The sequence below is a fragment of the Calonectris borealis genome, chromosome 1, assembly GCF_964195595.1.
Source record: "Calonectris borealis chromosome 1, bCalBor7.hap1.2, whole genome shotgun sequence".
Classification (NCBI taxonomy): Eukaryota; Metazoa; Chordata; class Aves; order Procellariiformes; family Procellariidae; genus Calonectris; species Calonectris borealis.
The window spans coordinates 85,543,240-85,565,460 of NC_134312.1; the positions used below are offsets into that span (position 1 = coordinate 85,543,240).

Here is a 22,221-nt window from a genome sequence, read left to right on the forward strand (position 1 = left end):
CACTACTATGAAAACCATATCCGATCTGTATTTGGTACAAAAAAGGAAAAGTAATGCAAAAAAGCAAGGCAATGAACTGTTAAGATTTGCTGCAGTCAACAAATGCAATATTTCAACAATTACAACAACTGCACAGACGGATTATAACCAGGTTATTTTAATGGCTGTATGTTGTAATAGAAAATGAAGAGATTCTGCTCAAGGTTTTTGGCAGAAAATGGTGCTACTGTTTCACCCAGAAGCCACACTTCTCATGTCTTGCTCTTCTATACAGGCATGGGTTGTCCATCAGACCATGTCTCATAGTCTCCTTACAAGTTAAAAGCAGCACTGAATAACTGATATACTTGGTGAAGGATTCAGCCCATAGCAGAGAAATTGAGGAAGTTTTCACCAGTCATGATAGTGTGATATCCATTATGCTTTTAGCTTTAGTCTTAAATAAAACATCTGTATTTTCTGTGGAAAGCCACAATTTTAAAACAACTATATCACTTTATTAGTGACTTCAAGTACATTTGATCAGTGAGTTCATACAGACATTCAGCTGAAATCTGTTACTTAATTTCCTAAAGGAGAGTTCTTAGGCACTGAGTGGGAAATCTGGCTATGGATGTGGAACTGAAGTACTTACTCTTGATCATCCTCTGTTGGCAGAAGGGATCTTACCACTGATTTTAGTGACAGTATGGAGAGACCCTTGCCTACTTGTGTCACAAAATGTGAGCCAAGCTGATTGCAGAGGGCAGCTGGCTTGGTGATGTACCTGAATCATTGCTTCCTTCCCATGCTAGCTTGTTTGCAGGCTGAGTTCTGTAACATTACCACTGCATTATCATTGTTTTGGTGAAGCTGTGCTAGAGCTCTTACTAATAAACATGAATTTAGAGCCTTTAGCATGCTCATTGTTTTACTTATATGCATTTTATTTACTGTTGATTATAGTTTGTGATCAATGGAGTTGGAATTATAATCAGTGATGCTGACTCACCACATTTTTTGCATTTGGTTTCATGGATATAGTCCCATAGATTTCTTCTCCTCGTCTCACAGTTAAATAGTCCTCTAAGTAGAAGACAGTTTGCTTCCAGTGAGTATAGGGAGCATCAGGTGCTAAAAAATATATATGGGTATTATTTATAGAAATTTCATCTTTGTCTTACAAATCAAATTAAGACTTGGGAACAATTGAAGAAAGCCTTTCTTAGAGAATGCTGTAATTTATATACTATATTAGCAAACATGCTTTATAACAACACAATTCTATTGACTGTCAGTGGGTTGTCTTCTGATTTTTACTGGAATATGTCAGCTATTTTGATGCTTTTTGATGCTTTCCTTTCAACCCACACACATTCAAATTGGGGAAATCTTTACCACTAAGTGCTTTGAAAGTCAGAAGTCTAAATTAGTTCAAAAAACAATTACACAAAACCATGAAAGAAAGGTTCATCAAAAACTATTAATTAGAATGACACAGATGAAACCTTTGACTCATGATCCTGGAACAGCAGATTTTATAGTTTCCAGGAGGATATAGCTGGGGAAAGGGCACTTGCACCTTGACCTGTTTTTGGACTTTTTAAAGGCATATGCTATGGGCGATTTGCCAGAGATGGATACTGGTCTAAATTAATTTCTAGTCTTGCTTAGCAGAATCACTTTGATGAACTTCTGCTATTTCAGGTTTTTATTTTACTTGTTTGTTTTTATTTCTGATTTAAATTAAAATCTTTGAGCAGTGCCTAATGAACTTGCATTGGTTACTTCTTGTTCCTATCATTCTTGCAGTTAAAAGCATCTAGGAACCTAAGAATAGCTGTACAAGTTCAGAGACTTCCTGACCTGGCAAAAAAGCCTCTGATAAATTTATTTTTCTTCCATTTGTTTCTCCAGTCACTTTTTTGATGCAGACATGGGCCCACTGTATTGAATCATGCTAATAATATCTTAACACTGTGTAATAAAACAATGATCTCATTTCATTTCAACATCAATGTTTAAAAAAAATATTTGGCTTTAGAAATTGTTTGTGACTGGGGAAATAATGAAGCTTTTTTTTAAAACGGTCAGGACAGGAATTTTTAACAGTTCTTTTCTTCCAAAATTCTAGAATCAGAAGACCGATAGAAACAAACTTTTGTCAAAAACTGTGTTGGCAAACTGATATCTTCCAAAGGAAAAGTATTTTAGCAGAAAATTTCTGGCTATATGTGTCTAGACAGTTTTAATGACTGTTAATCTCAATTTCTAAATGGAGAGATCTTCATGCAGGAGTTCAGGTCCAGAATCTGTTTTCCATTTGGACATGCCTCTGTAAAATTTCTAACTGAAAACATGAAAACTAAATTGAACTTATGTTTAAATCATAACTGCTATCTTGTACACACACGTACATGTGCACATGCCTTTATGCAGAGCTATCTTCCTTAGAAAAGCCTGACATATCTGGAAACTTGTGCTCCATCAACGGAGTGTGTGGAATGTAGGCACAGGTCTTCAAGTCCACTCCAAATCACACACTTATTTTCTTCATAATTAAAAAAATGACACATCAATGAAGTGGCACTTCCTCATGTCCTGCAAACTTGGATATTTTACTGAATTCAGTAGAGCTTTGCCAACAGACACTGAGAATCCAGACCAGTCTTCTAGACAGTGGTGTCTATTCCTTCAGTTACAGAAGGCCAAATGACCTTTTTATGGAGTAACTTGTTCCATATCTACCTTATCATGATGTGCTGAATAGAGGCAGAGAATCACTTCTCTCAACCTCCTGTCTACACTCATACTAATACTGATCAGGATGATTGGCCAGATTTGCTGCAAAGGCATGCTTCTGAATCATGTTCAGTTTGTTGCTCACCAGAATCCAAGAGTCCTTTCCAACAAAGCTGATTTCTATCCAATTGGCCCAAGCAATAGCATGGAGTTGTTTGGTACCAGCTGCAGGACTTTGCATTTGGTGTTGCTGAACTTCATAAGGTTCTCATCAGCCCATTTTGAACCTGTGTAGATCTCTCTAAATAGCAGCCCTTTCTCTCCAGCATATGCTCCTCCCAATTTTGGATCATCTGCTAAGAGTGCAAGGTCGTTAATAAAGATGTGGAACAATATTGACCTCACTGTTGGTTACCTGTGGGATGCTACTAATAACTGGCCTCTGGTTTGACTTTGCTGATGGACACATTGTGAGCCAATTTTTCACCCATGTTATTGTTCACTTGTCCAGTCTGTATCTCACCAATATAGCTGTAAGGATGCTATGCAAGGTTGTATAAAAGGCCTTACTAAAGTGAAGGTATACAACAGCCACTGATATTTCCTCATCCACACAGCTAGTTGTCTAGAAGGCAACCAGGTTGGTTAGGTATAATTGGCTTTGGTCTTCCGTGCTAGCTGTTCTCAATCACCTTCTTGTCCTTCATATAGCTGGAAATAGTTCCCAGGTGGATTTGTGTCATAACCTTCTCAGGAACTGAGGTGAGGTTGACTGGCCTGTAGTTCCATGGATCCTGCTTACTGCACTTCTTGAAGATGGGTGTGATAGCTGCCTTTTTCTAACCACCAAGAACCTTCCCCCATCACCATGACCTTTTAAAGATGTTAGAGGGTAGCCTTACAATGACATTGACTAGCAACCTCATCATGCTTGGATGCCTCCTGTCTGGTCCTATGGACTTGTTTAAAGTTCTGTAGTCCTGATGGCATACCTTGAGGCACAACTCACGTACTATCAGTTTCATGGTATAAAAAACCTACTTCTCCAATGGCTGCAAGGCACTTCTCCCATTATTTTAGATACTTTAATTACTTAGATATTTTAGATACTTTAATTACTTAATTAACCCCTCCACATAAATAGTACTTGTCTTAGTGCAACTAGAGGGGCACCACATGGGACCCAGAGGAAACTCTGGACCAAGTACTGTGCGGAGGAGTCACAACCAATTGGTTCCACCAGGCTTCAGAGTGCTCCCTAGATCCGCTATAATTGGTGATATGGCTGCAGCCTCATCTGCATCAAAGAAGGCCAGAGTGAACTTTGGTTTTAGAAGAAGCCCTTGTCAAAAACACACAAACAATTTGAGCATGGACTTGAAAATCTTAAGAATTTGACTTTGCATGGATATCTGGCTAGTAGCTCTTCCTCATTTGAATGCAATGACATCCAATTTTTTTTATTTGGTGGGCCATACAGCCTGCTGGAGAAGTTAGTTACTGAAGTAAGATGTTCAGCCGATTGGCAGTAAAGCAAAGAAAAGCATTCAATAGGAGAAATGTAGCATTTGCCAAGTGACAGGAGACAGAATTTGGAGACATAGGAAGCGTCTTCAAGCAAGCCTCCAAGGAGGCTGAGCCACCAGCAGCTAAGAGATCTAGTTGCATAAAGAATGCTGAGAAAGGGAAAGTCATCAAAGCTGAAAGGATCCTAGAATGGGAGTGTGTGAGTAAGCATTCAGAACCTCTGAAGTAGCAGCCTCTGGGAGCTACAGATAGTTTAGAGAAGCTAGGTTTTCAGGCACTGCTGATGAATGCTGTTCTTGATAGAGGTTCAGAAATATTGGAGATTGTGACTCCTTTCCCCTCTTTTTTATGACAGGTAGGCACAAAATACCTTGTACATATATTTGCAAGTTGAGGTGGGTCTGCAAAAACCTCTCTGTGAGAAAAACACTATGCCAAACTTGCTATCTGCCCTAGGCTTTTGTCCAAATGTAGGCTCTTCTCCCTAATACTATTTAACCTCTCTCCTTCCTCAAGTTCTCACTTCTTATGTGCTAAGGGAAGCTAAGCCCACCTGTGGTGGTCTTGCAGAACATTTTCTGTCTAAGTGCCTGAGTGAGCTCTGTTTATTCCATACACCCAAGAGGCAAGAAGAGTCAAGAAAGTCCTTATCCCAGCCACCTTTTGCTATACTGATACTGGAGCAAGCCTATGTCTACTCTACAGACAAGCAACTCCTTGCAATAACATAATGGGTCCTTTTCCGTGCCACTTTTGGTGCCTGTTCACTGGGATGTCTAATAGTCAAGCAAAGAGTGGCTGGGTTTGAGGGCCAGATTTGCTGATGGGACACATTTGACTGGAAAACATTAATCAAATATCCTAATCTATTCAACGGATATTTCTTAAAACATGTATGTTCATATGCACACATAAAACAGAAACACATTCCATTATTCCTTTGCAGATGAAGCCACATTCTCAACAATATAAAAGACCTTTCATGTAGTTCTGGCAATATAAGTAAACCTCCTTTACTAAGGTAGGTTTCGGTTAACAGCACAAAACAGTAACTACACCCTTCATTCAAAACTATTTTTTACAGGAAACTGGAGATTTGACTATATTACCTTTTACCTGCCTTCTGCTGGAAAAATCAGCCTTCTGTGGAAAAAACAAATGCCTAAAACCTAAAGTGTTTTCTACCTTAGATAATTTTGTTCAGCATGAACTCAGAAATATTAGCACTTCAGGATACCACTGCAATGCCTCACAGATTGTTCATGTCTCCCTAGCTACTCTTTGTTTCCCAGCACATACTGCTGCCTATCACGGCGTGGGAAATACTATAGTATAACTCATTTATAGAATGACCAGGGAAACATGGTAACTGAAAAACATAAGAATATGAGGTACCAAGTAACATCATCCATATGGTTATACTTCTCGAATCAAATATAAGTAAGTATTTTAACAAAGTACTTTGAGCTTTGAATCTTATGTAAAGGGTTCAGAGCTCCTGTGAAGGGAAAAAAAAAGAGATTTCTAGTCATATTTAACTTACATCAGGTCCCATTTACGCCTGTTTGAGTTGTGTAATGGTGCAAACTGCAACCAGCATCAGCTGTAATTTGTTGTTCTTATCATTAAAGCAGTCATGACGTTTCCACATGTTTTACAACACTGGCTGGTTTATTCACTCTGGTAAATGATGCCTTACAGGAATGGAGTTATTCCTTTAAATATCCGCTCACCAAGGTAAGTTAGAATTTCACATTTGGGTTGTTAGAACCGATTTACATAAGCAGTATGTGTGTGGTTATACCTTGGAAAAACACGATGGTTTTGTTCTAGACTCTGAGACAAGCAAGAGCTTTTGTTGAGTTTTGGATTTGGGAGAAGCTAGGATGCAGAGCTGCTATCTCTCACTGAGCCAACAATTCCCTGTCTAATCTGAGAAACTTGACACAGGATTTAGAAATAACTGGTGATGGCATAAACTGCTGGGTCATAATTCCCACTGAGTTCTAAGCTTGGTAGCCATTGTGAAATCCTGCCTGTGTTTTTGCAGAATTCCTACAAGCAGTTGTCCTTTCCCCATCCTGCTCACCTCCACCAAAGCGACAATAATTTTTATCACTGAAATTCAAACCTGGTGGTACAGTAAACCTTCATGTACCATCTGACCAGTAGCATTGATATACTGATAGCAATAGAAAAGAAATACAGATTACCTGTAGAAAATCCCATCTTCTTGTGGCACTTTGTAAATTCTATATTAAAATAGGTGACCAAGGCATGAATGTAATCATTACGCTGAATTTGGAGGCAGAATGCAGAAGTAAATGCCAATTCTTCAGTCTTCACTGTATAAATATCTACTTCCTGTTTTGAGGAGAAAGAAAAAGACATTTACATGCAGATGTCTGTGACTCTAAGGTAAGTGTTAAATGATGTACTTAAGCATTTTGTTTAATGATCAGCAACAAAGACAACTGGCAGCTCTTTAACACTGTAAGAAATCAATGGTACATTTGAATAGATCAAATCATCAGCAAACGATCCAGTTATCTGAATAAGTTGACAGAGTGTGATAAGAGAGGCCACTCACAGAAGAGTGTGTGTCCTTGGGAATGGCCGGGAGGGGCTGCGGGAGCTGGAGGAAATCAAGGTACAAACGTGCTTTGACATATGTAGGCACAGTGGATGTTGAAATGGAGATATAGGTCCCAGTTCTAAGACCTTTCATCATCAGGGACTGTCAGCCTGAGGAAAGATGGCTGAGTTGGGTTTTTAATAAAAATAAACTTCTCATTTGTTTGAGCATCTCTGGAAGGGAATGTGCTTTGACTGTGTCAAGCAATCAAAACATTTGAGGCATGACAGGGGCCTGCTTTTTTGCTGATAATGCTTTCTAGTCCTGTGCCAGATAACCGATTCCAAATAGTAAGCACAGGGATCTTACTCTTGAACTAGACAGAAGCAAATCATGTAAATCGTACTATGGCTTGATTGCAGTAGTTGGGAGCAATGATGTAGTCTCCAAGATTGCTTATTTCCATCAATACTTAAATCTCATTGTTCAAGGCTTACACTGAGTTTTTTAGATCTGATTTTCCCAGCTAGGTATTGCTTTTATGTAGGTTGTTTCCAAAACTCATAGTCATGATAGGGAAGATACTAAGTCTGAAATACTATTAATTGGATATTAATGCTATGGGAAATGTTTATTATCAGTGCACTTTCTGATATGCTCCTAAGTGTATCTGGCTTCACTGTCCTTACTGTCCTTGTCAGGGCATATTTGGCAAGAGCCAGATACCCCCAAAATAGTTTTCTCTCTGTTATTCGGAAAGTCAGTATTAACAACAAAACTGCTCATGCCTACAGAGAAATAGAAGCTTTGTAGGCAGACATCCAAATTTCCTCTACTCTACCAACATAAGCCATGAATCATATCACTGACCTCACCTGCATTACTTCAGACTCACACTGCAAAAATGGAGAGCAGAGTCTAGAATGTCCATTAAAGGGCTCTTTTAGCCTCTTCTAGGGAACAATAGAGGGCTCTTCTAGCAATTGCATTCTATAATCTAAGAGAAGTCTGCAAAAATAGACATCAAAAGATGCAGCCATATTTCAGTTACTGAGGTGTTTGCATGGACCACATACCATGTGTTTCTGAGACTTAGAAAACTTATGGTGAGGTGATTTAAGCAAGCTATAGTTTTGCCCTGTCTGATTAGCAATATTGTTCAAGAATACCAACGATAATTTAAATTATTCTACTACATTGCAATGGCATCCTGAGTTACTAGTGCTTATAAGTGACCCATGCTTATAAGTTGTCATTTAAAGCTGGGATAGCCTTAAAATGTATCTTTTTTTTTTTTCTCAGAAGAAGATAAAAAGAAAAAAGCATACTAGGAATAAGAATTTCTGAAGTCTTCTGGCAGACTTCCATAGCAGCCTGCAAAATTTGCTTTGACAAGCTGGACTGGACTGGTGGGTGATAGCTGCAGATTTCTGTAATTTTTGGTGGCTTTTTTGGTATCACTGTAGGGAAATTGTGAATTAAGTTCGATAATGAGGCTCATAAAAGAGATCTAGCTCCCTCTCTCTGAGATGTGTTGGCTCTGCAGGGTAAAGTGGAATCAAAAGCAGTGGGAAATATTTTTATTAGAGAACTTAGTGGAAATGTCTCGGAAATATTGAACGGATGTGCTGGATAAAATGGTGGTCACTTTTGCAGTCATTTTTTTAAGGACAGAAACATGCTTTTTTTACTATGCAAGATATAAGACAAATGTGGGGTTTTTTATTAACTAATTTAGTTTTGAAACTGGGCTGATCCTGTTTTGGTGATCTCTTTAAGTCGTACTCTGGTTACTATATATTCTTATATTAAATGTCACTGCTCATTGAATGTTAATTACAGCTAACAGCACAGGCGACAAACACTATCTTTGCATAAAATAACTGGAAAAGTAATAATTTACCAGATTTCATTCAGATTTCAAAGACAACAACAACAAAATGATCAAAATACAGCTCTTAATTATACTAAAAAAACATGTTAAGTTGAGCAACAATAAAAGTGTCAGAATTATCAGCTAAATAAGGAGGTCCAGACTGTGGTTGACGCTGCATGAAAGACCATGAGACATGCCATGCTACATGTCCCTGTTGCAGAGAGACAGATAGAGGTCCAGTTTTTACATTCACTGCATAAAGAATAATTCTTGGGCTGTCCTGTGGCACAAATTGCTTTAGGACTGAGCAAATGATGTATAGAAGATCATTTAGAATCACAGGGATGATGACAGTGAGGTTGAGATGCGGTGTTGCCAGCTGCTATGTATTTCTTTTTTGAATGGTATCGCCCTAGCTGAAGGCAACCTAACTAATGAGAGAAACAGCCCTGAATCATGTTTGCTGATGGGAAAAATGGTGACTTGCTGCCTGACCTGTTTCCTTATGCGAATTGTAATTAAGGTTGCTTCTACAGTGTCACCGCACTTTTTTCTGATCCTCTTCCCAGCCAGTCAGCTTACTCAGCTAGGATTGTGTGAGCATGGAGATAAGTTAAAGATTCAAATCTCAGAGAATGTCTGGTTTTGGTGGGTTTGTTTGTTTGTTTGGTTGGTTGGTTTTGGTTTTGGGGTTGGGGTTCTTCCCCCTTCCTCTCTCCAATTGCACCAGCTGTCTTGGTTTGGACAAAGAGGGAAATAGTCACCCCAACATAGGATGTGATGGTGAAGGCAGTGCTAATCATAGCAGGTAAAGGTGCTGAACTGATGTAGAAGCTGGAGGACAAGCAGTATTGCCCGCTTCAGGAAAAGGATTGATCTGAAGGCTGAGAAGTAAAATTAATCGCTAGGGAAAAGAGAAAGGGCCAAACCCTCTTTTCTGACAATCATTGAGAAAATGACCTATATTGTCAGTTGCACACATGCATACAAATGTGAGGGGAGCACTGAATGCAACAGTCAGCCCCCAAAACACATTCACTTTTCCAAAAGAAAATTATTTTTCTTTTTTCTTTTTTTTAAAGACTGCAGAGAACTAACAGTATTAATGAGGGGAGAGACGAAACAACATTAAATTCTAGGTGTTTCAGGGGAGCAATGAAAGGAAGAATGGAGTATCTGAGATTGTTTTGACTAGATATTGCAGCATATGTTGGTTTTCTATTACATGAAATAACAGGGAAGAAAGTGTAGCTATGGCTTCTAGATAACAGAGACCTCAGCCTCCTACCTCCTCCCTGCCATCTTTTCCTGTTTACACAGAAGGAAATGCCTAAAAAATACTAGGGTGTTGTTTGGTGTTTTGGCATTTTTTCGGGGGGGAATAGATGGAGTTAAATCTGACAATGCTGATAGGAAAGACTGTGGGGAGAACTGTTGGAAAGGAAAAAGTGACAGGGAAAGTCACTTAGGAAAGGGAAGGGAGATTTTCATGTGGAGAAAAGAATAGAGAAGAAAAATGAGAAAAAAAGAGCAGTGTTTGAAGAAAGATGGAAAATGAGTGGCATAGGTGCCTCTTGTTTTACTTTAGGAGAAGCTGGGAGAAAGGAATGTGATTAGGGATTTCACTGAAGTTGCAGTGGAGCAAGAGAAAAGTCTCATGAGGAAGGCCTTGTCCTAAACCTCATGGGTCAAGATTACTATGGGAGAAGAACATGGAACTCATGGGAGCTCACAGGCAAGTGCCTCATCTGTGTGGCTGGATCTCTCTGAGCAATAGTACCTTTTTGCAGAAAATACTGCAGGTCCTTTGAAATAAGGCTTCATACAGGTGAATCATGATATTTCTAAAACAGCAGAAATTTCTCAAATAACTGGATATTTGAGCATATAGGTCAACCTTTTTTTGCTATTATGCTATGTTCTCTAATAAACAAGAATGTTGCATAATTTTTTTTTTGTGCAGGGAAGGCAGTTTGTGCTTTAAGTAGCATTAAACTGTGTTATCTTAAAGTGGTGTGTGACCTGCAGGAGCTTAAACTGTTCCTGGAAACTGTGGGACAAACTGGAGCATAAAAGTAGATTTATTTCTTTTTTTTTGTTCTTCCTCTGTGGCTAGATCGGGGAGGATATTCAGGAAAGTCCAACAGTATTTTTAATTATAAACTGTATGTGGCATGTTCTTCATTCTTGTTTAGTTTTGTGAGTTTTTGCCACTGTCTCATTGCCGTTTTTCTACAGCTGTGTGAAGAATTTATTTATTGTTATTGTAGTCTCTGGTGCTGACACCAAATCAAAATTAACATGGAGAAAAAGTTTTGGGTCAATCCAAACCCATTTCTATTTCTCTAAAGTGCAAGGGGATCAGAGAAGAAAACACAACTGTTTTACTGAGTTTGAAACAAACTTTTCCATTTTTTCGGGCAATGTTACTGAAAGTGGTAGGCCCTTAGAAGGACACTTGTATGCTTTTCCTGAGATCAGTTATTGACTCTGGTGGTTTGAAGATGCTTTGGTCCCACTACCCTCCCTGGCTGATTCAGTATGGAATTTAAACAGAGGACTCCTACTTGCCAGGAAAATTCCTATGCACCTGGGATATATTTAAGAGATCATTCAAAGGGGAATTGCTTCCACAACAGAGAAGATGCTGTATGCCCTGCATGCACGACCCCCGGTGCACCTGTGGCTTAGTGGCTAGAGTTCCTTGAGGGGTTCAAGACTTGGGTTACATCCAATTCCTGAAGAGTACAAGTGAGGAAATTTTACTCAAGTCTCCAGCATTCTAGATAAGTGCCATCGTTACATAGCATGCAGGGGTTGATGTCTTATTTTGCTGATTTTGTAGAACAATTCAGAGCAAAAATTAGAACTGAGTCTTTGGGATAAATGAGCACACTATTGGATTCATGGACCTGATCCTACCGCTGCTATTCATGTGGACAGCCTTATTCATGAGAGTAGTCCCACATGAGGACAATTCCTTCACATGGAACGAATTTTAGAGCTTTTATGTGTTCCTATAGGGTATGGATTCTTAATCTGGTCTTGAGAGCAGGGAGTAGTGACCGTTCTGTCTTATATGTAGAACAGGGTACAAGCTAACCTCTGGCTGCAGATGTTGGGGCTGGGAGAGCACAGTAACATTCTGGATAAGGCTAAGAATTAGGAAGTTATACAAATAAATTAGGTTCCAATTCTGATCTCATGATCTGGACTAAATTAGAGTTATTTTATCAGAGCTGACCAGTTCAGAAACTAATGCTTCAGTCTTTTTTACTGCAAACAGAAGTAATTTACCCCTTCTCCTCAGCAGCATTCCATCAGTAATTTCCAACCTCTATTTACAAGAAGGTAGGGCAATTAAAATTCATATTTAAATACACCATGTCTCTATTTAGCTAGTATTTGCACATGTATAATTTGTAAGAGTCTTAAGTTACAGTACAGAGTCACAAGGAGCATCTTGCTTTTGGGTATTCCATAAGTGATCAAGGTATCAATGTTCATGCTTAGCTCAGGTGACAGTATTGGGCATGTGCAACATACTAGTACTGACTAATTTAAAACTGCACAATTTTCCTTCTTAGTGTGATAGCATTCCATGATGATGGCTTCTGCAGCTATTTAGAAGCATACAAAGATAGTAGTAAAACATAAGCAGCAGGTCTCCAAAGCATCCTACAGTTAGGTGTAAACATTCATAATTAGGTATATTTGGAATTACCAAACCTTTATTAAACAGGCATTGGTCACCACTTGCTTTGGATCTACTATGTCCACCAAAGGCTCCTTCATGGCAACATCCCTAATACAGGTCATGTCAAAGCCGTACACATTCTCCCACCCTGTCAATGCAAATGGATGTGTCAAAGATTAGCAGTAATAATAAAAATATTTTTTGTTTCTCAAAGCACCTTTCATTTGAAAGAATTTCTACCATCCCCTAATTTTCAGCTCTCCTCTTTAGCTCTTTGCTCCCTACCTCAGTTGTCTATGTCATCATTGCTATTTTACAGATAATGCAGTTGTGGCAAAATAACCCCTCAATGTACATCTTTGAACAAGTGGCCCTTGTTTTTTGGCATCCACAAAACTGTGTTTTATGAGATTTGTCGATGGTTTTCATGGCTTTAGACATTTGAGAGTGTTGCCCAAAATCATATAATATGTCAGGTTGAGACTTGGGAATAGCTGCTAAGATTATTCTATCCTTTCCTATCCATTCTGGTTAATATTTCCTTTTTATATAGATTGCTATTCAATCAGCAGTTTGCATACTCTTTTAATTATTTAAGTAGTCTTAATTTTAGCAAGTGAATTACTGACCAGAGTAGAATTACAGGTGTGTTTCAATTTTTGGGGCATCCAAGTCTTAATCTGCATGTACATCATGACAAAAAAGCAAAATGCCACTTTCTAAAAGATTTAAAAGCCAAGCTGATCTTCTATGCTTGAACTGTTCTTCTGATTGTTCCGATAAATACTTCTTATGTTGCTGAGGGTTTTTTTTCTTTTTTTTTTTTCTTGAACAAAATTAAAACAAAAACCTCCAAATAAAGTGAAATCTTAGTCTTATGAATCATACAAGTCAAGGTCCATTCAGTGCTCCATCTGAAAGTCTAAACTGAATACGTGAACATTTTAAAATATTGTTTGAACACAAACAAGGTAAACTGATAAATAGCAATAGTGAGCATGTTTGAAATGTCTTTTTTTTTCAGACCATAGCATTTGAGCTACTGGTGTTCCCAGAGGACTATGATTGAAAATGTAGTATGAGCAAAAAATCCGCATATTTCTAAATTGAAACAAATTTGGACATGAACAGTTATTTGATGTGTTATCTCTTTATTGGGCTGTGAGTTTCTCAATATTTCAGGGGAGCTGGTGATCAAAACTTTCATTTCAGGCATCATGAGCATGTGGGAACTTCAGATTATATTTATAGAAGCCATATGTTTTTACGTGGTTACTCAGAAAAGATTAACTAAGAAACCCTGAAGGAACAATTTATTAACAGAGTTGTTGGGGCCTCCATCACTGGATGTACTTCAGCATACATGGGATGCCCTTGAAATACACGCCACAGCCTATTAGACAGAGACCTGTCGCAGGAGTTAAAAGATAAAATTATATGTTTTACAGGAAATCAGAGTAATTGACTATAGTACTACTCTGTGGCATTAATAAAGTTCGAGAAATCAGAAGTCAGATTTTTTTAGAAACCTCATATTGCATTATTTCTTAATCAATATAATGGTTCTTGAGTGCCCTTTGAAATGCTCAGCCCTGCATCTCATATGAAGGCAAGACTCTATTCACCTTAAGAAAGAAAAAAGAATGATGAAAAATTGAAATGTAAGGAGACACCATCAAGGATTTATAAACTGAAAAGAGAGACATGATGGTGGTGCAGATAGGTAATGGAAATAACTGAACAAGACATAAAGGTATAAAAAGTAAGGGGGGGAAGGGAAAATCAGAGGTGAAATCAGAAAAGAAAGTGTCTTAAAGGAAAACAACATTTTAGAAGAGAAAAAGAACCAGAAACTTTTTTTTTTAAATGATGAAAAAATAAACGAGTTGAAAACAGGAGTATTGTCTGTGAGAAAAGAAAAAGGCTCAAGGCCTAGAAAGGTGAAAGAAGGCAGAAGGGAATTTTTAGGGCAAAATGGCTTTGATTCCTTTACAGAATGGATGCCTTATATGTCCTTTTGAATCTGTAAATTTTGTAAGGAATTTAGCTGTCAAGTTCTTCACATAACTGAGGAGAGAAATATAGGCTGTGCTTGAGGAGTAGATATAATTCTCCCTGGCACCTACACAGACTTCTTGTCACTGCCCCACTGCACTGGGCTTGCTTTTGACCCAAAATGGCAGTTTTAACCCATTGGCAGCTCTGTGTATTGGCACTGAATTTGATTACAAAAACACCAAACTTTCTTTTCTGAGAGGAGCTGAGAGGCAAGGAATGAGGAGTTAGGCATTTTCATTTAAAGGTTGACTGAACCCACTAATTTTACCCAAGCTTTTGCATGTATCCTTCATTAATAAAACTGCTTAGGAATTTTGTGATTTTTTTTTTCCCCCTAATGGAAAATGCCTTTAAGTGAAATTGACCAGCTCTGAAAAATAAATAAAAGTCAAAAAAGAAAAAAATTTAAAAAGAAAAGAAAAAGTGAAATAATGTAGAACTTACTCATTTCGTCAAAACTGTTATGACCAAATAAATCTAAACTTGGATGACTTGGGGGACAACAAGTTGAACGTGAACCAGGAGTATGACCTTGTGGTGATGAAAGTGAACCATATGAGGAGTGTCGAAGAAAACTGGGTTTGCTTAGCCTGGGATAGCAAAGGCTAATGGTGGGATCTAATTGCTATCTGCTGCTACAGAAACAAAGAAAAAGTCAGATTCCCTTCAGGTGACAAGGGACAATGAAGGCAAGTTTCAGCAAGGAAAATTCTGACTGGATATTCAGAAACGTGTTTACTCCTGAGAGTGCTTCAGCATTTGAACAAGGGCCCAGAGAAGCTATGGAATCCCCATCTCTTGACTCTGCAGGGCAGGGCCCTGAGTGACCTGCTTTAACTGTGAAATCTGCCCTGCTTTGAGCAGGAGACTGGACTAGGTGACCTGTAGAGGTCACCAGTTATTCAATGAAACTTCAAGGAAAAAAAACCCCACATTTTAAACGTAAAGGAAAAATAAATTTTATGCATCTATGAAGTAAAACAAAAAAGTTTGTAACTTTTTTTCACATCAAAGTAAAATGGAAATTTCTGATCTTTATTTTTTATTTTAAAATTCTCACATAAAGTGTTTTAAAAAGCTAAAAAAGCATTACATGTTTTTTTTCTTCTTGACAAACTTATTAGTGAGATATCATTTTTTCTAGGCTTATTTCTTAACATTTACAATTCATCTGCTTCTTATTAATTTTTCTGTTCTTGTCCAGCACCTGGATGGCAAGAGAACATTACCAATTTTAATGGCTGTTATGCAGGATGGTGTATTTATCAAAACAACAACAAAACTAAATCTCCTAAAATCCACATTTTAAAATAGAGGTAGAGGTATCAATATAACTCTAAGCAAAGTCTACATCAATTTATTCATGCATCTTTCCCTTGTGCACTTCAAGTTACTGCAAGTTTCCTGAATTTATCACCAGACTAGTTTTCATGTTTATATTGGAATTCTGGCCTGCTTAGCATGATTTCTTGGCTTTTGCAAAACTTTGGCAGTGAAGACATTACAGTAGGCCTCTATAAATCAAATATTTTAGAGAAATAACTATAGGAAAGGGTTACTGTTAGGTCTTTACTCACAGTGAATTTTGAAGTCCTTGTACTGTCTGTCTTCAATTGCTACCACGTACAAAGCAGCTCGGTCTGGAAACATTAGCCCTCCAGGTTTCTGTTGATGAATTGTGGGGAAATGGATCTCGTAATCTATTCACCTGACAAAGACATCACATTTTGAACTGCACATACAAAAACCAGACAAGCACCCCTTGCATGCCTTTATAGTTTTCCTTCAGAGTGTCACATCAGATTTAATCTCAGCAATTCTTGCAGCCTGTGGCAATGTCATTAGATACTGTCTATACGAATTTCACCAGCAGTTAATGAAAAGCAAAGCTCTTTCACTGAGATTCCTTTTGTTAATCTTTTCGTTAAAGCCTAAGAAAAGGCACTTGGAGATGTAACTGTGTCTTGTTATGGTGACAGTAGGAGAGGGAAGGCTTGTAGTCAGAAAATAAATGACGATTGCTCCAGCAAGGAGTATGACATGCAGAGCACCTACCAGCCACTTGTCTCGTGCGAAGATGACTGTGTTTAACATTGACTCATAGAACAGACAGTAACCCATCCACTCGCTGATGATGATGTCTACTTTATCCACAGGTAATTCAACTTCTTCCACTTTACCTTTAAATATTGTGATTACTGAAAAAAGAATCCAAAGAAACATGTTTCACATAATAAAACACCTGACTAAGTTCCTTACTGGTGAATGTCAGGCTGACCTTTTCAATATGATTCTCTTCTTGAATGCCTGTAGATAAGGGGTGAGTCCATGTGACTCAATGGATTTTACACTATTTTAAAACTACTTGCAGTAAGTATAATAAACAGAAGTTTTAGTATCAGTATAAAAGGGAAAAAAAAACCCAAACCAAATAAAACTTATATATAAAAAAACCAACAGAAAAATGGGTCTTACCTGGTTACCTGCGTGATCTCATTTTACCTGCCCTTTGGAATTTGGAAGATTTCTAGATCATTGACCAAATAATGCAAAGGATCCACCTAGAATCCTTTAAAAATCCTTGTAGGGTTACACATACATGATCTCATCACTCAGATATTAGAGATTTATGGAACCAGGATCTAATTCTCATCTACTTTTCAAACATACTATGCTGGCTTCACAATGAGGAAACTCAGGCTTATTTCTTCCATGAATTCTGGGGAGCTGACTCAACTGAGAAAGTCAGATCTAGCCTGACAGTACAAAATCAAGAAAATTTGTACAAACGTGGTTCTCTCATGAAAAATCATTTTTCATTCCTTTCTGCTTCATGATTGAATCTTTTATAACATACTGGCATTCTGACTCTGAATATTCTATCGGGTTTAGACTTGCATAACTTTCCACAGCTATCTAAAGTGACTGCTGGAAAACATTGCTGTCAGGTATTTTGTCACCAAATTAGTTTCAAGGAAATTAAAAAGGTTCCTAGAAGTTTGATGGAGTAGAATACCAGATCCTCAGAGACACTATTACAACACAGCACACTAAATTACTGACAGTACTGTATACTACTTACAGGAGACTGGGTATGCACTGCAAAAGCAAATCAACAATCAATTAATAGAACTGGTTGATACTAGAACAGATATTTTGCTTAAAGGAAAATTAAATGCTGGTCCATGTTTAGTTCAGTTGTAACAAATAATTTTGTTTTAGATCACCACACAATTCACCAATCATTCTTGCATTATTTTTAATATATTTCCTATTTACAAATGTATTCCAAATTCTGTAGACAAATAATTTTCAGCTTGTGTTTGTCTGCTATTTATATTGTTTGTTGCAGTGAGTAAAGTCTCATGGTTCTGGATTCTTCGTTACAAGGTAACTGATGCACTTGAAATTCAGGAATAAAGTGAGTAGGGAATATTTTACTTTCCATTACTAATTGATACGATTACTGTATTACTCTTAATAAATGGCAATTTGTAATGATGGCAATTTTTATTGATGAAAATGGTCAATATTCTGTTTGAGGAAGATGAAGGTACTTTCGTTTAACTAGAAGTAGGTTAGCTGTTTAAGAGTGGAATTGTGGGTTGAGTGATTTTTAGAACTCAGCCCAGGGAAAATGAGGTTTTGTCTTTCCAAAATACATGCAGTACTATTATTACTCTAACCAGATGTGGCCACTTTACTTGCATAGCAAACTTTTAATCCAGACTGGCCCCCTAAGAAGTTGGGAACACTCTGGGAACACAAAGTATCAGCTGGTAAGAGCCATCTGATTGGAAAAGAGCAGAGTTCTCTTCTTCCCATTCTTTAAACTCCTTCCTTTCACAGTTAGTAGCTCAATAGTTATCTGTTGTTATACTGAAGACTCTTCATGTCTATAAGCTCCAGCCACGAGTTCCCTTTAGTTCTCTTTTCTCCCAAGAACTTTCACTGCCACAATTCTTTTGGAGTGAATTTTAGCACTGTTGACAGCTGCCAGAGTGACACACCTGCAGACTTTGAAGCCCTCTGTTTATACCTAGAACAGTCACAGTGTCAGCAGCAGCAGCAGCACAAGTTCCTCCCACCCCCCTTCATGTTGATGAAAAATCTTCATAAGGCACCATGAGGGAACAGATTGTGCTGTCCCCACCTGTATAGTATCTGTTCTGGAAACAGTGGGTTTTCTCTTCGTTCAGTCCTTTTTGCTGACTGCATTTTTCTAAACAATTAGGGGGAAAAAAAGAAAAATTTCCATGAGCAACAAGATCCTTTGGCTCAGTACCTGGACGCATTAAAATAAAAGTGAATGTGGGTCAGTGTAAAGTGTGTAAGTGTAAATGTTAGTTCAGTTGTGTAATTCATTTATATTGGAGACCAAACTGCAGTCAGACAGACTGCTGAACCTGTCCAGGCAAGTCTCCTGCCAAAGGGGAGGGGTCTCTGCTTCTTCCTCCACAGTTTTTCCAAGGACTTGCTCCCTGGAAAAACAGGAGGAAGAAGCAGAGATAAATACCTTCTGCAACCTCTGGAGCACACTGGATCCTTCTTATTTATTCTGATAATGGTTCCTTCACACACAATTCCTGTTGCTGGAAATCCAAACGCGAGTTGATTTATGGTATGCTGTTTGTGTAGCTATTTGATGAAAGGCCATTCTGGGAATATACAGGCTCTGGACCAAAGATGCAGGATAACCAAGCTGAGGTCAACACCTCATTGTTTTAGTGCCTTATCCCTACTGTGGAGGAGAGTATTTTCTGGTCCTTTGCTTCCTTCTTTTTCTGAACCAAAAGTTGCATACACTGGCTGGCCTCTTATATCCCATGTCACTGCTGTTTCCTTCACACCACACCACGTGAACACACGCCATGTACAATAAGTTCTCCTCCCAAACAGCTCCGTGTTAGTCAGAAGCTGCCAGTGACAGCAATAAAAATTAGAGCAGATCTAAACCGGAACAGAAATCTATTCCTGCGCATGTGCTAGCATAGCACCAGTGCAGACACAGCTAAAAGCGGGGGCAAATGATACAGTCTAGCCACCTATGACCTCCGCTGCTCCACAGCAAAGGCAAGCTCAAAGAGCACTTTTAAACAACAACTGTCTCACAGCCTCAGTTAAAAAAAGCCTGATTTTTGAGGTTGTTACAAAGATATCTTATGTGCAGTGATTTGGAGGAGGACCTGAAGACATGAAATAGAGCTTGTTGGAGATTATTTTTTGTTAAGAGTTTTCAGTAGGTTGGGGGTATTTTTAGTATTTTTTTTAACTGAAGTGTTTCCACATCCCTGGAAATTTCACCAGTTTTCCTTTCCAGGAAAAAAAAAAGTTTTCTATGATACTGTTATTCTGAGAATTGAACATTTTCATTTGTGTGAGTGTGTGTGTTTCAATATGGTTTTTTTTTAATTTTTTTTTTTGAAGTTGGAAGTCAGAAGAAACTCTTAGTGAAAAATTTGTATTGATATGGAATACTTTTTGCTTTGAACCTGACTTCAATTTGAATGTAAGAAAGAGTGAGTGTGTGTGTGTCGATTCTATTTAAGAGATAAGGTGGAATTCAAATGGCAGAATTAATTTGACAAGTTCAGCTCTAATACGGGGCCTTCTGTCTGCTTTGCTAAATCAAACTGCCCGCTGATGAGTCCTATTTGCTTCTGTTGTTTGTGAGCCTAGAAGTAAATGTAGAAGTAACTTCTCCTGTGAAGAATTGTTGTAGTGACTAGAATGAGGTGTTTAGTTTTGTATTTATGTAAGTAAATTATGCAAAACTACCATTTACATAAACCACACAACATAAATTAATCAGAAAAAACCAAAAGAGTTATTTTCTCTTTCTCCTGAATAAATTATTTTTATATATGCCTTACTGTTGTCCAAGTGGTTGGCCTTGATAATTTTTTCTGAGTAGTCAGATATACTTGAGCATTCAATCTAGGAAAAAAAGAAAAAAAGAAAAACAAGAGGAAGAGTAATTATGTGTTAGAGATCTCAGCTATATGAATAAACCCAAAATCTACTAAAGGCAGCAAAGTCTCCACAGAGCATGTAACCATTGCTAAAGAGGAAATCAAACCTGTGTGGGCAGGATCATGATCAATGATATCTTAATATGGTGCTACCTTTCCTCATGTATTTTAAAACAAAATACATTCAAACTTTGTGAATAATGTTAAAAATCAAATTATGCCAATACTGGTCCGTGTCAAGAAGCAATTGCTTTTTACACGTAAGAAATGACTGAAATTACTGTATTTACAAAACCATCCAGATCTGCATGTCTTTTCCTATGATCAGTTCTGTGCTTTTAGTAGGAAAGGAATTACAAAGTACCTTCTAGTTTTAGATTTGCCCTTAAATTTGTTAAAATCTGAGTTCTAGCATAAAAACCCATGTTTGCAATGACCTTTGATATCTTTTAGAGAACTACTGCATTCCATGAATCTCTCTGGTTTTTGTGCCCTTTTAAAATCATGAGGGTCAAAGTTGCTGGTAGTCACCTAATCAGTTCCTAATTTACCTCTTCCAAATTTGACATTAAACTGCCAATAATACTTTGTATAATCCTTGTCTCTCTAACTCCCCTATGGGAATGTTAAATAGAATTATATTATCTCTAGTGAGGTGTTTTATATGTCCAGTGAATTCCATTTAATCTCTAAAAGCCAAACTGTGCTTGACCTCTGTGATGGCACTCACAGAAGGCAGGACAGTGGATGGAAGGACACACAAATCCCTTATTCTTTTTATATATCCCATGAAACAGCTAGACATAATAGCAGTCATAATATCAGTCCCTGTCTCCATGGGAACATAAGCATTAATTCTACTTAGCTTGCTTGTGGGTGTAAACCACTCCTTAAGATGTCTGACTCAATGGCCTGAACATAAACCAAAACTGGCATGTAGAAAGGAACACCAGAGTGCCATAGTGCCATTCCAGAGAGTCCAAGGAAAAAATCCCTTGGGGAGAACTCCATCCTTTTTCTCCATCCAGCTGCTTCTTCCCTTACTGTAAACTGTATCAACTATATGCCTTGTCTATACTTACAGCCACTATAACATACTCAGTTTTCCTGTCTGTATTCACATCTGTCTGGCATTTTCAATTCCATTTTCCATTCTTTCTGCTTGTTTTGGATTATTTTAAAATAAAGCATGGGTATGTACATGTTTGGAGGTGGCTTTTCAACCTTTCTAAAGAAAAAGATGCCAAGAAATAAAAAGTTCTATTTCATGAATGACTACAGGTTTCCAAAAATCAGCCTCATTCTCAAAGAAGCAAAATAATAAAAAAACAACACTCAAATGTTCCAGGAAGAAAGATATATTTCAGAAAATAAACTTGCTTTAGAGTGGCTAAAGCTGTTCGTCTCTATTTGACTCTGTACTGTGGTACAATTTTATTTTAAAAAACAACTCATTTCAGAAAAAGAAAATACTGAATTCTGTAGGTGAAGAAATAGGAAAAAAATTCAGTGCTGTCAGGTTTTTCCCCAGTTCTCTTTCAAGGTGATCTGCTCAAATCTGTCCAATTTTACAACGCATTTGGATTTTACGAAAACTGTGTATTCCAAGAAAATATGTCTGTACCTCAGTTTACAATCATAAAATTATAGAATGGTTTGGGTTGGAAGGGACCTTCAAAGATCATCTAGTCCAATCCCCCTGCCATGGTCAGGAACATGTTTCACTAGATCAGGTTGCTCAAAGCCCTGTCCAACCTGACCTTGAACAGTTCCAATGATGGGGCATCCACAACTT

At 37.8% G+C, this 22,221-nt stretch overlaps 1 protein-coding gene across 1 annotated transcript in view; it reads right to left on the reverse strand.

The window, feature by feature from the left end:
• Positions 1–22,221, reverse strand: part of PRMT8 (protein arginine methyltransferase 8) — an 84,790-nt gene that overhangs the window by 2,263 nt on the left and 60,306 nt on the right. The window contains exons 4-9 of the mRNA XM_075164054.1: positions 20,328–20,391; positions 16,510–16,652; positions 16,032–16,119; positions 12,429–12,544; positions 6,462–6,612; positions 992–1,113 (exon numbers count right to left, since the gene is read on the reverse strand). Of these exons, the coding sequence (XP_075020155.1) occupies positions 992–1,113; positions 6,462–6,612; positions 12,429–12,544; positions 16,032–16,119; positions 16,510–16,652; positions 20,328–20,391 (684 nt within the window). The remainder of the gene's footprint in view (positions 1–991; positions 1,114–6,461; positions 6,613–12,428; positions 12,545–16,031; positions 16,120–16,509; positions 16,653–20,327; positions 20,392–22,221) is intronic.